Source organism: Perna viridis, chromosome 11, assembly GCF_037379345.1.
Source record: "Perna viridis isolate PV_CMFRI_1.1 ecotype Kerala chromosome 11, ASM3737934v1, whole genome shotgun sequence".
Lineage (NCBI taxonomy): Eukaryota > Metazoa > Mollusca > Bivalvia > Mytilida > Mytilidae > Perna > Perna viridis.
The window spans coordinates 16,431,148-16,448,845 of NC_142455.1; the positions used below are offsets into that span (position 1 = coordinate 16,431,148).

A 17,698-nucleotide genomic window follows, 5' to 3' on the forward strand; every position below is an offset into this window, starting at 1 on the left:
ACAATAGACGTGTAGATTTAAGCATCGGAGCACCTTCAGCTCTATTATCATAACACATGGCCAAATAACCAAAAACTTTACAAGGCGACAGATTGATATCATTCCTGAGGAATACATTATCGAAATTCCTATGCCATCGTGTAAGCAGTTTTATTTTTAATTACCATATCCGGGCTTCCGACGTCACGAGGCGGTAACCGTAATAAAAAATACACGATGCAGTGGGTGATACATTAGGATGGTTCCGGGGGTTATGGCACCCTTTTATTAAAAATTAGGCAAAACATAATTGAACAGCAAAGAGTAATCAAGGGAACCAAAGTTATAGCAGTAATCAAAAGAATGCAATCCAGGGACAAAGACCAGACATGGAAAACAGACATACACAACAAAGAACACGAAGTAACTAAAATCATACACACAAAGCAACAAAAGCAAATGAGAAACTCGGACTCCACTAAAAACTGGGAGCATGGACCAGGTGCACCGGTACGGTAAGCGTTCTCTGCTTTTCTAGAAACACCCGCCAAGTTGCTCATAAAAAGTCAAGTCCGGGGTAGACGAAAGAGGAAAGGAAAACTATGACATGTTGAACAAATCAGTTTTCATGACGCAGATGGATACACCGTAACGATCCACGAGTTCATGATGACAACCATAAAACTTCTGTTGTGATGACTTCAATCTTGTAGCAACATAACCCTGCTCAAGAAGCATATTTGTTAGAATTCTAGCGCGATACCAAAAGTCTGCGTAGTTTCGGCAAGCTCTTGCATAACGTATGAGCTGTGATATGAACACTCCATACGCAGGTGCTGAAGGGATGTTGCCACAGATGAAAGGAAAGTTGACAATTCTGAATGAAAAATCATTACGTTTGTCGGAAAGTTTGGTCATTGGTTTTCCTTTACCATCGAATTCTAAGTGTAGGTCAAGATATGAGACCGACTTCACAGTGTCTGTAGTATCCTTTATCTCAAGTTCTTTGGGATATATGCGATGTATCAAATCCCAAAAATTAGGATTGTTGAAAAAATAATACGTCATCTATTTGGCGGAAACTGAGATTAAAGGATCTAGCTAAAGATATTCTTTCTTTCGAATCAGATCAGCTGTAAAGTCAGTCTCATAAAAGTGAAAGAATAGGTCAGCAAGTAGTGACAAATAATTGCTTTATATAAGCTTTGTAAATATTTAGATCCGCCAGGGCCTGCATAAAATATCAAGAGACAGCTCTTCCAATTGGTACTACGGTAAGCATTCCTCTTTATATTTCATATCTGTGACTGGTGTCTACTGATAATCTCGTATGGTTTTTATTTCTAGCTAAACATCAAATTGTCTAAGAATAAAGCTTGAAACAGATACACGTATACCTATAAAGTGGACCGAACTACATGAACCTGCATTTGAACCATTATGGGTTATGTCAATGGGACTATTTTCCTGCGGTAGTGTAAGATAATTGCAGATGCTAACAGGCTTTACAAATTTAAAGGCTCTGGTGACTGCTATATCAATTCTGATCTTCGATCTAAATTGATAAAATATCATTGATCCGTTCTAAAGTTATTACCTGGAAACTGTGGGGGTTGGATGGACATGTAACTTCTCCGAGGGCATCATATAATACCTTGCCACTTCATATGGAAGGATATAAAAAGCAAACATTTGCATTGTTTCGAATGAAGCATCTTATACATTTATGTTGTATTTGCCAGAAATGGCCGATGATTGATTTCATAAACTAATGTCCTCAAGAGAGTTTGGCTCAGATTAGACATAATATTCTGTTATTTCATGTCAGGATAGCTAAATAAATAAGAGTGCATACACAGTACAAATTGTCATACTAAATCTGTAATAATTCCAATGAAGGATAAATGTGAATATTCATATAAGTAAGATACAAAAAAAAAACTTAATGTTTAATAGTGAACTAGGCTAGAACTAAGAAAACTCTGGTGAAGAATTGAATTTTTCTAATTCAAGATATTTTTACTAGATAAGGACATTCTCTATAATAGACAAAACATGTCTTGATTTATCCACAATATTTGTTTCAAGTTGTAGTACCCACCTACTTTTTCTAGACTTGAAAATAAAATGAACATATGCATGGACGAAATAGATTTTATTAAAACTCAGTAAAACAAAACCATTTGTTAAATAATAACACTATGTAAAAATGTTAATAAATACATCCTATGGCAAAAACAAAACAATTTGTAAAAGTATTATGGCCTTATAGAATACATATACTATCTCAAAACATGGCAAGATATGATGGCTATTTCATTAAATTGCTGTGGGAGGATCTAAAACATAGGCAGATCCAAATGAGGCCTGGGGATCATCCTCTCATGCTAGTTTGATCACTTTTTTGAAAATATAGGATTTTTCTAGAGTGAGTCCCCCTTAGGCCAGTCACTGAGCCTCTTCTTTTCAGAATTTCTGGATCCACCACTGTGAATAGATAAGTTACTGGGTTAGAATGTCAGGGTCTACTCTAAATGTAGAAATGAACAAAAGCTACTTTTCTTTGTGCTCACTTCTCCCGTTGTCTTTGACAGTGAGACGTTTTAGTAATAGATTACATAGACAAAAATGTCAATAGTTTTATTTTTCAAACAAATTTTGAACTTCTGCTTGTCATTGATGTCAAGATTAAGCCTTGCATGTACCTATGAAATGTATGCTAACTTCAAGAGGCTTCTGGGCAATTGAAAGTCTTTTTCTATCCTCCCACATGCATTTCAATAAAATCAACCTTATAAAATAATATACAATAATGTTTATATAATAGACACAAATGAATGTCATTTTTGATTAAGAAATTTGACTGGTATATTTGATTGTAGCTCATTATCTATATTTTATAGAAAATAAAGGAGGTAGACACAACTCTTACAAATCGTTGGAACGTTTGTATTAAGCATGCATTTTACATCATGACATGTAAGCATCAAAGTAACATGAATTTCATTCTGTTTCATTCTGATTTCAATAGGCTTTGGTGAAACTGAATATGATACAAGCATATCACTGATTTCAAGAGTTATGTCCCTTACCTTAGGTCTATTTAGGGCTGAAATAAAACTTCAATACTTTTTCATTCTAACAAATAAATCAAAACTCATTTTCTTGAAACAAAAAAAAACTGTCAATAGCAAATACAAGAATCACAATCTTGTCAAAAATGACAGCAGAATTGGAACAATTAATGCATGCAGTAATATCTGAATTTATAATATAAGAGATTATCCTTTTTAATGCTATTTAAATACTTTACCATCCAAACCACTGGAATTAATCAGTTGATTTTTATCAGCCCTTGATATTGTGATCATATTTTGTTGTGGATCCACCAGGTACAGGAGTTATGATATATTTAGCAAAAACCTTCTACTGTCTGTTTCTTGTAAAAGATATAGCACTCAATAAATAAAAAAAAATAAATGCACTCATTTCAAACAAACAAAAATGTAAATGCAAATATCCTGATTACAAAAATAACAACTAATAAACGAAACAAATTTATATCACAGCAAAATACATAAACTTAGTAAAAATAAATACAAAATGACAAAATAATGAATTACAACATACCCTGCCAGTTATATCTTTGGGAAACAAAATGCTCACATATTTATGTGAAAACCTCCCTGCCAACTTGTTTTGCATATTATTTTTCCAAGATTTACTTATGTCTTTTCCCAAACATTAACTGTGACCCTATCAGGCTTCCCAAAAAAATACAAACAAAATACAATCATAAAATTCCAGAGTGCAAGCCTGCCTAATATTTTCAAATGACAATTTTTAGATATTTATTTCAACAAAATTATAAATACTTAACAAAATGTTTCTCTACTCTAAAATCATGAAAATACACAAGCAGATGTCCTGTTAAATAAAAACACAGAAAATATGCTTTTTGGTAACTTTAAGGGGAAAAAAACATTTTTTATCATCAAATGAAGTTTTATCTAAAAATACAAATATATAAATACTATAAACCTTATAAAATCTGAGTAATATTCCTGAAAAAAAAAATACTAAGAAAAACCTGCCTAAATCAAAATGTCCTTCCTTGGGTAGAAATAAACAAAAACTTGTCTTACTGGCCAAGCAAGTAAGTTTTGCTGAAATTGAACTGGCTCAGAGTGAAATTCACTTGTCCTTTATATGTTGAACAGAAAAAAAAACCATCCAGAATTAGGGGACCCAGCAGGCAACCTCTGTATGACTTTGACATAAAATAAGTTTGCTATCGGCAAGTGAGAGAGTATTTATTTCTACCCTGTTCTAATATCTCCTCTTGTCAGATTAAATTCTACACCAAACATTAGTCTAGACAAAAAAAAATCAAGTTTAGTTATGTTTCTTTAACTTCAAATTTATACCAAAATGCAAAAAAAAGAAGTTATTGAATGAATGTCAATTAACATGACAAAGGAGAATAAGCCTTCTCCATACTTCTTGCTGCAAAATTCTGGACAAAAACTCTACTTTTGTAAATGGGAGTCATCGGCAATCTGTTCCAAGAAAGCTTCCTTGCTCTGAAAATAAAGAAAAGAAATAAACATTTAAACACCATGAACACCACCAGTGACTCAATATCATAGGAAAAACAATTTTTGGAAAACATTTATTACACTTCATATGGCCAAAGCCAGAAATGTTTCATTAATGTTCAGTTTTTAAAACACAAGGATGTCAGAAATCAACAATTTAAATTATGCATTGGCACTGATCAATAATTCAGAAATGATTTTACAAGGTCTATAAACAAAGCAGAAATTGGCAAAATTGGAAGTAAGTATACAGTAAACTAATGTGAAACATTATATCCGTATTCATTTCACTTCGGTAATTTTATTGAGATACTTCCTGGAAAAGTTGGACCTAACTTCAAGAGGGCCTCCAACTTCCTGTGGCCCACCAAATGGTGGATGGTGAAGGAAGTATAACCACTTTTATGACGGAGGAGACTTCGGTTACCGAGAGGACCAAATCAATCCTCTCTTGAGAAAGATGGTTTAAAAGTGCTGAAGAACCTAAGTCATTGAGGTAGAAAATAAAGAAAAAAACAAACTTAATTTGTTAGTGCTTGAATTTTGTACTACTGGTACAATTTTCATGTACTTTTAATTTTTGTCCCCCTCTCATACTAAATCTGTAATAATTCCAATGAAGGATGAATGTGAATATTCATATAAGTAATCGTAACGGTAAAATCCATATTTTAAATAGCAGAATTTCACTAAAAAGTGGAAACAAATCATATTGTCTGTCAATTACAAAAGATTCAGCAACTTTTAGCAAAGTATTAATAATTCGAAGCCCTCGAAATGCAAAAAAAAATAATAATAAATATAAAAATACTCATGAAGTTTAAACAACACAGTACATGTAATATTTAATTCCTAGTATTGAACATCCATGATTGGACCAACAAACAAAACATGACTGATTAATCAATATTTTTCATTGCTGATTGGTCCCTCATTAACATAATATTCAGTTATTGCTGTCAACCCAACCATTTTGCAAATAAATCGTTTTAAGAATTTCCTTCCAAAACTTTCTTGATGGATAGAGTTTTTCTATGATTAGTGTGTAATAATCAAACCTATCTTAGCAACCACATGTATTAATACATGTATGTACATGTATGGTAATTGGAAGGGAGAAAATAACCAAATTAAAATAACCAGTGCCGAAGAACACCAATTTAACTAACTTATTCCATGCACAAGTTCAATCTCTATGTGTTCTTGGCACCAGTTACTATATTTTGGTTATTCACAATAATCTTTTGTTTATCCTATTTATTATAAAGATTCTCCTAAATTCATTGCAATTTTTAATGTAAATTTGATATGTTGTGATCAACAGATTGATAATGGTGTTGTGATGTTTTGGTGGGAGAAAGTCCACGAATCAAATCACAGTGTGAATTATTCAAAAGTCACTGTCATTTGTAGTACAGTGAGAGACGCGCCGTGACTGATCACTGACATAGTGGTACACCACTCTTAGAGTAGTAGACAATAACATTATTATTACTTAAGATTTCTTTACAGATTCTTTTAGGAAGTAGTTGGACATAGCCTAGCATTCAAAATTTCCAAAAAAAAAAACCAAAAAAATTGGGAACAGCCTATTTGGATAAAATAACCGTGGGTTACCACTAACAGAGAGGAGTACCAACATGTATGTTTTTTTTTCTGTACAGTGTCTATATACAGTACACGTTATAATCGGAAATACTCGTCTTGAGAAACTATCATTTAAATATCCCAGTTCAGTGCATTCTAAGTAAAATTAAGCACAATATAATTATCACTTGTCTGCATGACCAGGAGTCTTCTCTCCCTTGGAAGGTCACTTAAGACAGGCTTCATTGTAGTTCCGTCCACCATGGAAATGAAAGCCCAAGTACACCATCATGTTGAATATACACATGTACTACATTTACAAAAACTTACAGAAAGACTGGGTAGACAACGTCCAAAACATTCTAGCAGCAAGTTATCTTCATGAATTGATGCTTTGAAGTCCTGGAATGATACTCTGGTATCATGGTCTTGGTCCTAAAAAATATTTCACAAATTGAAAAAAAGTCATTTATTACTGAGAGGTTTTCTACACTAAATAGTACATCTACTTTTATTTTTTTTTTTCATTGTGAAAATGTAACTTGCTTGCAATTACAATATACCACTATGTCAAGCCAATTAAATTTTACATTCCTTTTTAATTTTTTTCTTCATGTCCAGGAAAGGACCCACAGAGATTTGAAAAGTCGTTTTTACAGAATAAGAATAAAAAGAAGGCTCCCTGGAAGATTTTGCATGCAATTTAAAGGTTTTAAATATCAGTCTTTATAAAAATCAGACAGGAGGTGATTCATGCAAGTCAAAACCCACCAAATTCAGTTTTATTTCTTGTTCAGAAACCATTACAGATCACATAACCAGTTTTAGTTATTCATTTGGGGGTTGCGCTTTTGAGATAAAATTTGTATATATTGTACATGGCATTAGCACTTTGCAAGAGCTGTCGTTCTTGATTTGGTTTGATTTGGTTGATTTTAGTGGGAGGTTAAAGTTAAGGTTTCTCAAAAGTACAGATCTAAATACAGAATGGATTACTGTCACATAAATTTATAGCATATGAAGACCAAAAGAGCATGGTCTGATCCATGTGGTTTTCTACACCATGAATCACCTTATCATTGGCAGCGCCTGAATTGTATGTGAACTGGTACTTAATACAAACATGTGGGGTTTTGCCAATGATATCAAAGATTAGAGCAAGCACGACTGAAAATAGGTAACAACGCAAAAGTATATGATGTATATACAGGAATTATAATAGCAGATGAAAATGACCATTAAAATTTTACTTCACATTGATTAATTGATTGTATTTTAACAATTTATGAAGGTATTTCGTGCATTTCAGGAAGAAAATGTTTGACCAATCTAATAGACCCTGCTTTGTGAAGACTGTCACTAATGGAAGCAAGAGCCTCGCCCACTTGGACACATTATTTTGAATCCAAACTAACCAGTCTTACCACTCAGTCCCATTCTAAATCTGAGCTAAATAGTCTCTTCAGTCTGTCCCCAAAATACTGTGTGCTTAGTGGACAAACAGTGACTACCAATTTTATTGTCTTTTATTGTTACCTGGCTAGAGATTGAACCAAAATTCTCCCACACTTAAGACAAGCACACTATCCCAACATCAAAATGTCAATTCCCTACTAATTGAAAAGGACATGTATGTTCATTAATGACAATTGGAGTCAGAGAAAGGAGGGCTGAGTAAATTAGAAGAAAATGTATTTATTAGCTCATAAAGCTCACAGAAGAATGGATTTAAAAGATAAACAAAATACACTGTACAATTGTAAGAGATGGATTTTTTTTTCAAATTTAAGGGCTGTTCTACACCCGTATATTGTACTTGAGTATGTTTGGTAGAAAGTGTCATTTTCAATTAAATATAGATTCTACAATAATTACTAGTTTCTTGAGAGCCACTTCAACCAGATCTTTAACACCATCATCAGGGTCGTCTTGTTCATTTCCAGGCTTAAATAAAGTACATGTATTAGACATTATAACAATCTAAAATAAAGATCAGAGCTGATACATGTTCCTTTTTATTTTACTGAAAGAAAAAAAATGAAATTTTGACAGTTGAAATTATAATAAACTAGACAAAGGGACCATCCCACACTCCATTTTAACACAGCTACTGCATAATATTTGGTTGTCAAAATTCATCCATGAGAAGATTGTTGTGAGATGCCCCAGCATGCATTTTATGACATATATAAAAGTCAATTTATACTTACAAGCTTTAATTCTTTAGAATGGTAATAATTTTATGATCAGAGAAAGAAGTTGAAAATGTACTGATTTGATAGCATTGGTCTATAGGAACAAACACTAAATCTAATGTTGATCCACTCTAGTCAGTAGGATCTTCCACTCATTGTTTTTAACATTCATGATTATTCAAAATTATATACTACCTATCTTAAATACTGTAGAAGGAGATAGTCAGAATAGACATGTACCCTATTCCCTCAAAATAGTGACAAAATGACTAAGTCCAACTATCCATGAAGATGTCAAATATTAAAACAAATCAAAACCCTTATAAAATGCACATCTTCAATCCATACATATCCTGCAAAGTATCAATTCGTACTCTAAATACTGTAGGAGAAGTTAAGCAGAATAACTATATACTCGGAACAGAATGGACGGAAAGGTGGGCGGACAGGGGTAAAGCAATATGCCCCCAAAATGAATGTTGCAGGGACATAAAAAGTTTGATTTTTCTTTGAACAGTGAAAATAAAACACATAAAACTCTGTTGACACATTCGAAAATAAAACACATAAAACTCTGTTGACACATTTGAAAATAAAACACATAAAACTCTGTTGACACATTCGTAGTTCTCAATTGGCAACCATTAAATCCATGAATGATGCTTCCAAATTTTCAAAAATAATGTACTAATTGAGAAAGCAGTAATTAGGATTACAGGGAGTCAAACACTATTGATCACGTTCAGACTGAAAATTTCTCATCTTAATCAGAAATCTCTACAAAAGAGTTACAAAATGGACAATTAAAATACTAATCACAATCATTAGAAAAAACTTAATGAACATACCACTATGAGACTTTGTTTCAGAAGATGGAACATTTCCTCTCTTGAGATGAAGCCATCACTGTTCATGTCGTAGACATCAAAACAATCTGAAGCATAATTTATCTGTATCATTCATATTTTATAAATGTGCACGCAATTACGTACATTTCCAAAATTTAGTTGTTTGAATGGCTCAACGGAAGTGATACAAATTCTAAAAGTTCTTTGGTATGATTTTCTACATAGGGCCTTATAGTTTCTGTAAAAGCCAAATAGAATTACAATAATTTAATTTCAATAATTTAATGAATGGAAGTTACAAGTACAGCAAGGTATCTCTGGTAAGTATGTGACCTTGATTTTTGACCAACGACTTCAAAAATCAATATGGTCACATAGCAGATCCAAGGAAATAAGTACAGTAAGAGTTGAGTTGTTTTTATGACATATCAAATGTATTTGAACAGTTTTTTTATTATCTTGAGATATGATGAATTATCCCCCTGCCTGATTTATAAACAAACCCATATTTAAAAACAACATTTATAACTCAACACAATAAAAAGATACATCAAACTTAGTGTATATGTCTCTGTTTGAAGATTTTTCTATGGACTTTGTATTTATACATACCTAGTTTAATCAAAATCATATTGGTTCATGTGGTTCTAGATAATATTCAAAAGTTACCTACAGACTGAAAGGAAAGGGAACCCTAGGATTATCCCATCAAAATGAATTTTGAGCAATTATGATGATTAATGAAAAAAATCATCTGAGCTGTAGGTCCCTGAGCTCATTTCTGTGTAAGATTTTTTTTTTAAATTTAAGGTTTCCAGAGAAAAACTTCAAATAAATATTAACTGGCCCACAAAACTGAATTGCAGTCTTCTTTGCAAACATATCAAATCCTTTCAGAAATTCAAATTTTCTCCTTGCTTTAAGGAAGGTGGAACACAAAAAATAACTTTTCCACATTATAGTTGCACATGTCAGGTGACAAAAAAGTGACTGTCATTCTAAGCTAACCTAATCTGTTCAATTAACTGTCTACAGGTGAATAAGCACCTGGTAAACATGAAGTTGTCATGTTTTGGATACCCCTACTTGTATATAAAGTAAATATCGTACAGTAATTAAAATCTCTTACAACTTATGCCTCATCTATATGAAGCCACACACCAAATTTGAAATAAATCAATCCTATGGAAGCCAAGATTTTTATTACAAACATTTTCGCTATCATTCCATGTAGTAAAAAAGGGCAAGGTCACACCAAACAAGAAATTGATATCATACAGCAATCAAAAATGCTTACAATATACACCCAACCTATATAAAGCCACACACCAAATTTGACATCAATCCATTCAATGGGAGCCTAGATAATGGTGAAGAAATTCAGACTGATGGACAGAGAGACAATTTGATTCCAATATACCACCCACTCAATATATATCCCACCCTTTTAGCACATTCTAGTTTGCTCTTTACTTTTAGCTTTCTGTTTTTTTCATTGGTTCCTATAATATGTTGTTTGTTCTTTGTGTCTTTGAATTTCTTTGCTTTCCGTTTGAGTTTTGAGAGAATATCTAAGGTTTTTTAATTGTTTACCATCCTTGCCATATAAAACGTGTAATCAGCTTCACCTTAAGTTTTCAACAGAAAATTCCACATTGAAGGCAAACTTCATGATGCTGTGATATGACTAACAAATAAAAACTAATAAAATCTGCCACAAAGGCCAGAGGAAAAAAAAACTTGTCTGTTCAAGGTTACCAAATCTACCCTATATTGTCTGCATATGTTAGCATCATTTTATTGGTAGATGTATTTTATTTACAAAATATCACTAAACTATCATTTTTCAGTTGAGCACTTCTAAAGTCAAGATATCCTCCCATAAGTGTCTCCATAAGTTAATGCAAAAACAAAAGGCTCCCAGGAGCCTGAATCGCTCACCTGGTTGAACTCTGTCTTTCAAGGGCAATAAATTTAACAAGAAGTTATCCAACAATTTTGACTCACAAAGACTTTAGTAGGACTTATCATAAGGTCATTTCAGCAATTGAAAGTTTGTTTCTATCTATCATAGTTTTTAAGATATTGACTAAAAACTGTAAAAAAAAAAATTTTTTAAAATGGCCATTTTTTCCCTTTCAAGGGCAATAACTGTCATAAGGAGTCGTCTGACAACTTTTACGCCTGAAGTCTTTTGCAGTCCTAAAAATAAGGATCATTTCAGCTTTTGAAAGAATTTGGTTTTTCGGTTTTGGAGATACATGTATATGCGAAAAACTACTGTCTGACCTCTATGTACTGTGTTTAGGAACAGCAGCCATGTTTTTTCACGAATCAAAAATCCCCACATCAGTTCTATGCAGGACACCCAAAGGAACATTCGTACCAAGTTTGGTTTCAATTTGTAAAGTAGTGTCAGAGGAGAAGATTTTTGAAAGAAGTAACATTAAAAATAGCACAAACTGTTGTAAAAGGGCAATAACTCCAACATGGCTTGATGGATTACAAGGAAAATTTGACAGCAAATAGATCTCATCATGCTGAACACTTTTACCTTGTAAGAATTTAGCTAAGCCTAAGGATTTTGGAGATATATGCAAAAAACTACTGTATGACCCCTATCTTCTATTTTAGTAATGGTGGCCATGTTTTTTGACGGATCAAATATCCCCACATCAGTTCTATGCAGGATACCCCAAGAAACATTCATACCAAGGTTGGTTCCAATTGATCAAGTAGTTTCAGAGGATAAGAGTTTAGAAAAATTGTCAACGACGACAGACGCCAAGTGATGGCAATAGCTCACATGGCCTTCAGAGAGATGAGATAAAAATAATATGATTTTACCTACCTACATGTACCTACCCTATCTTTTCATCCAGTGTAACCTTAAACAGATATATATATTTTTTTCTTGGCCTCTGAAAAATGTCTAAACAGTTTCAACTTACATTGACATAGTTCATCAATGCTTCCTTTTAAAAACACTGACATTCCAAGGATCCATTCTTCTTCATTTAAATGTGAGTCATTGTCTTTATCAAATGCCTTGAAAACTGGAAAAAAATAATTACCATGATTTCTAAATTTAAGACATCCATGTCAGTGTACGGAATATGCATGTATTCTTCTACAAAAACTGACATTTAAAAATGTCTGAAATCAAGAATAAGGTGTCGTCTACCATTATTGACATTTGAAATATAAAAAGTACCAGTGTTATATATTGTTAATTTCTATATGCTGTACATGTGTTTCAAGAAGTAAACAGTAACCTTTTATCAGCAGCATTAAAATCAAATATGTAGGAAGATTGTAATATTAAGTTGTATACAAGAAGTACTCAAAACCAAAACTATCGAAAGAGGAAGCCAAATCCATCACCGAGAGGTTGTTAGTCAAGAATTTGATGCCTTGTTAATATCCAAACTAATATGTAATGAAAATGCACACCCCCTCTGGAACTGCCATTGTAAACTGCACTGTAACCTATTGTTGAGTTGCCTGTATCTGTTGGTTTTTAACCAGTGGCGTACAAAGATTTCATTTAAACTACTAGCCAAAAGGATGTTCATATACCAGATACATACATGCATATTTGGGTAGTTGAGGTACATGTACAATGTAATTTATAAGATAATTATATTTCAATAAGTACAGACAGTAAAAATAGTGGGTAAAAAACAAATTAAAAAAGATTGAAAGTTTAAAAAAATATTTTTTTTACATATAAAAGAACCTGTATAATATGAAGTTGTATGCATTGTAATGTCATCCATACCTCCACATGTACAGGAAGTTGATATTGGAGAGAAACCAAAATTGCTCACAACATATGCCCCATCTATATGTAGCCAAACACCAAATGTGTAATCAATCCATCCATTATGAGCCATTGTTGAGTGGGGTATAGTCAAAGGGATCAAAGAAATAAAATTCTTTTGGAGATGTGAAATCTGTCATAACATTTCAAATGTACAAGACTATGTAGCCTTTCCTCTTTCCTTACCCTACCGGTGCACCTGGTCCATGCTCCCAGTTTTTAGTGGAGTCCAATTTGCTCATTTACTTTTGTTACTTTGAATGTATTATTTTGGTAATTTTATGTTCTATGTCATGTTTGTCTGTGTTCCATGTCTGGTCTTTGTCCCTGGATTACATTCTTTTGATTTCTGCTAGAGTTATGGTTCCCTTGATTACACCTTAACACAAAGGTGTTAATCTTCTATTAATTTTCCCTCTAAAAATTAAGGCTGTTCCACTAAAAGATAAGAAGTACCTGGGAAAGACACTTTTTCACCAGGGAAGATACCCATATAAGTTTTATTAATGTTTCGTATTAAACTTTATATTTTGTCAAGAGACCTGAACACCAATCCATATACAAAGAATAAAAGTGCCTTCCCCTGTCCCTCAAATGTTTTACTGGAACATCCTTTATCTCAAAGCAGGAGGTTTTGTGTCTTCAACATTTTATCAACAGACCTCATTTGAACTTAATTCCAATTTCACTGCAACAATTTTTCAAGATATCCCCTTCTGTGAAACATCCATCTATTACACTGCTAGCAAATCAATAGTCTTTATCACAGGTTTTGAGATCAATTTAAACTGACAAGAATTGGAAGTAATTTGTTACGATTTTAAGTTGAAAATACACATAAGAAAGTGAAATTTCCAAATGTGTCTAAATCTCTATCTTTGACATGGGCATGAAAGTGAAAGACCTTTAATTTTTATGAAATATTGGGAGGCTCCCACTAAATACAGCTCTGCCTTAAAACTAGACAGAAGCTTATGATTAGTGATTCATGAATTTCTTAATACCAAAATTTTTTTGTTTTGGCATGGTAGGAAATACTTCAGTAGGTCGCATAGAAGAAGTATTCTACAATATAACTGCAAATGAAAGTTGATCACTGGGGATATTTAAAACACTTAAATTTGGTTACATTCTACAACATAAAATTACAGGGAAATTTCCAGCTTGAATTTTTACACTTTAAGCAGTAAAAAAATATTATATGATATATAGCAGATCCAAGGAAATAAACACAAGAGCTGTTTTTAAGATGTAACAAATGTATTTGAACAGACACTTTGATTATCTTGGGATATGCTGAATTTCCCCCTGCTGGATTTTTAAACAGACCCATATTTAACACCTACGTGTACATGTATGACTCAACACAAAAAAAAAGATACATCAAACCAAGTGTATGTATATGTTATTGTTTGAAGTTTTTGTACTATACATTAATATTTACCTCGATCCATAATGAAATCTTCTGTAATGGCAAAAGTATTGTGTAGTAAATCTCTGAACTTTGACCTATCAATCTTATTACCCTTTGTACTCAATGTCCTCTGCATCTCTAGTAACTTTTCTATCTCCAACTTGCTAACTGAAATGTAATACACATGAAGTTAATTATCTTTAATAATTCAGTAGCTGCTTTGACAAGAATAGGCCATACCTCATTTCACTTCTATAAAGTGGATTCCTGTTAATTGCATAGCCTATTTACCAGAAAAAAATATGCAATTAACAGCAATTATCATTTCAAGGAAAAACACCTAATATTTTCAATGTTCAAGTGGGACATAATCATTTATCATGATAAGATTACTACCATAGTGTCTTGTCAAAAGAAAGAGAAAAAAATTGTTGTAAAAAAAGTTATATTTAGAAAACTGAGGTTTTCATTAACCATGTATAGTCATTTTACCCATTTAGGTACATTTTTTAGTAAATTTTGAAAAGTATTTATTCAATTATGGGAATTTTCTAATTTTTGGTCTTATGTTTTGCAAATAAGAGGATTTTTTTACATGGATGAGATTAAAAATGTTTTCGTTCAAAGAGTTTGAATGCAATTTACAGGTATGCGATTAAATGGATTTCACTGTATCGCCATTCAAGCAAAGTCTGTAGAGTCTTCCTCTAACACAACTCTATCCTAAGGTCAGAGGAGATCCAGTAATAAGTTGTATGTATACTGTAGAGGATTAGTAAGCTTTGGGCTAGTCAATGGTTTACAATTTTATAATAATAAAAGTTTTTGACAAATGACAAGTTGCAATACTTAAATTAGTCTATTTGTTTTTAATGGCTATTTTATCTTTGACCTAATTTAATAATGTGATACTTTTTGCTCCTAACTGAATATTTGGACAAATAAAATATAAAATATTACTGAACTAAATAGGTATTACAATTCTGCACTTTATAGAAGTGCTAAAAACTCTGTTAACAATTCCTAACCATACTATTTTCTGGGGAATTTGTGCATCAGCAACATAATTTGAAAGTGATTTTCTGATAATTTTTACACAGACATAGATCAGGTGTTTCAGGAAGTCTAGCATGTTCACACAGACTGAAACAGTTGTTTATCTGATCATAATTAATCAATCTGATCCTTTATAAGCAAAGTATCATTTATAACTAGAAACATTGCACTTCCAAGATAAATTAAGGGTAACAAAAACACTGACAAGAGAGGTACTTGACTTGCATATTACAGACTTGTCTAAAGAATTAAACAATGAACCACAGAAGCTTGTAATCATACCAATAAATACTGTTAAACATGTTAACTATCAGAAAGCATATTCTAAGGAACTTTTCTTTGTGTGAGCATATAATTTACAGTTTTGTACAGCATTTATTAAAAAGATTGCTCAGTCACAGTTAGTCCTATAACATTACATTTCATAGTTGTCATGGACATATGAGATTTTATATACTTGAGCAACACTATATTTAAACAAGTTATATCAGATCACAAGCATAGGGACTTGTTTCCCTCTGTAAGAACTATAGGTTCTTAAATGTTGTTATTCTTATTTGATTTTCCAACTCACTTGTATGTTCTTTTAACGTGTAAAGCTAAAATATTCTTTTACCAGGAAACGATGTTGACGTTTTCCTGTTTTTATGTATCATATTGTACCGTCAAATGTTCCAGGATGTCATCACGTATGGGCGTTTTCAGTATGGAAGCTATGAATTTTGTTTACTGAGGATTTAGTTTTCAAAAGAGACCAAATTTGGTAAGAATTTTATTATTGTGTAGTTTGAGATTAAATACAAGATTTTAATGTATATTTAACACCATAGAACATTTATTTAGCATTAAATGCTTGTATATTTATTCATATTGGCACTTGTTAAAGATTTTATGATAGTTTGAAGTGCTTATATTGTATGAAATTTATTGGTTTACAATTTATTTATTAATTTATTTGCTGACATTATATTTTATGGTCACTAATTTGTATTTTATAGAGAATTCTATTGATGTTATGAAATCTACATGAATTTGAATTATTAAAGTTTGAACATTTAGCACAAACTCATTTATGTTTGAAGAACAAATCCTCAATACCCTCAAAAGCAATGGTCAGTTGCTATCAAATGTAATTTTTTTTTAATTCCATCCCTTTGAGATACAGCGACGGAGATATTTATTTTTTGTTTTGACTGAGGTGGTTAAAACAAAAAAGTTGCCTCCAGCCCCTAATCACAAAAAGGATGCATAGTTGGTAGTAACCTGTCATTGACAGAAAGAACGAAGTCTACGTGCAGATTTTGCCACTGGCAGTGTGACTGTGAGAAATAGTAAATGTATTTCGAGCAAATTAATTACAATGACTCTTCTTCTTGAGTCTATCAATAAGTTTTTGTTTGTCTTGGCGAGTTCTGAAGGCTTTCACTCCTTTGTTAGGCATGTTTCCCAAGTTTCGTTCGTTTACACAGCAAGTTTTTGTTCGTAGGGTGACCGTCTAAATTTTAAGACAAACGAGTGGAACGAAAAATTACACACTGTATTTTCTTTTAAGAGAAATATTTGCCCACTTGATGATGAAAATGATAGAAATTTAAGGTGGACAATAATTTTCTGTAGTTTTTTGAAGGGCTAACGTTGACATATTTCTTAGTCGCGAAAGTAAAATAATAAGGTCGTCACAAATTCGAAATATGTGTTTATTGTTTCTATGCAATCGGAAGTACTCGGTTATTTCCATACATTTGCGATAAATATTTGTTCCGATTGGTTTCTAAGTTGTGCATAAGCCGCGAAATACAAAAAAAAATCATTTTTACAAAACCTTGTAGCCCTACTAAAAATGAATATTTTTACTGAAATCATAAATTTACCCACTTTCTCAACACAGAAAGAGAAAAGTACGAAATAATTCCATATGGAACGAAATTTTATGTAACGGAAAACATAAGCCCGGAATACGAGGCAGGTGTAATTGTAACCTGTAAGAAAACGAAACGGAATATATTAATATTAAAATAAAATCGTAATGCCTTTTACAATTTTACATAAACTAAGTTTTTTCAACTATATAACTTTATATTTTAATAATTATTGTTTCCCGTCTAAGCGATCTTTAAGTTAAACCAACAATCGGAGTATGGCAAGCTAAAGTGGACAAAATGCCTATTTACAAATATTTATAAATAATTATAAATATT

The 17,698-nt window shown here is 32.2% G+C and overlaps 1 protein-coding gene across 1 annotated transcript; it reads right to left on the reverse strand.

Annotated features, from left to right (window-relative positions):
- Nucleotides 1–2,119: 2,119 nt before the first annotated feature.
- On the reverse strand, nt 2,120–16,999 carry LOC148603134 (calaxin-like). Its single transcript, XM_088552642.1, has 7 exons — nt 16,860–16,999; nt 14,475–14,612; nt 12,159–12,263; nt 9,208–9,293; nt 8,040–8,108; nt 6,495–6,599; nt 2,120–4,562 (listed from the first exon to the last, which is right to left on the reverse strand). The coding sequence occupies exons 1-7, from the start codon at nt 16,939–16,941 to the stop codon at nt 4,509–4,511; spliced, it is 639 nt and encodes a 212-aa protein (XP_088408768.1). The 5' UTR covers nt 16,942–16,999; the 3' UTR covers nt 2,120–4,508.
- Between the last annotated feature and the right edge of the window lie 699 nt (nt 17,000–17,698).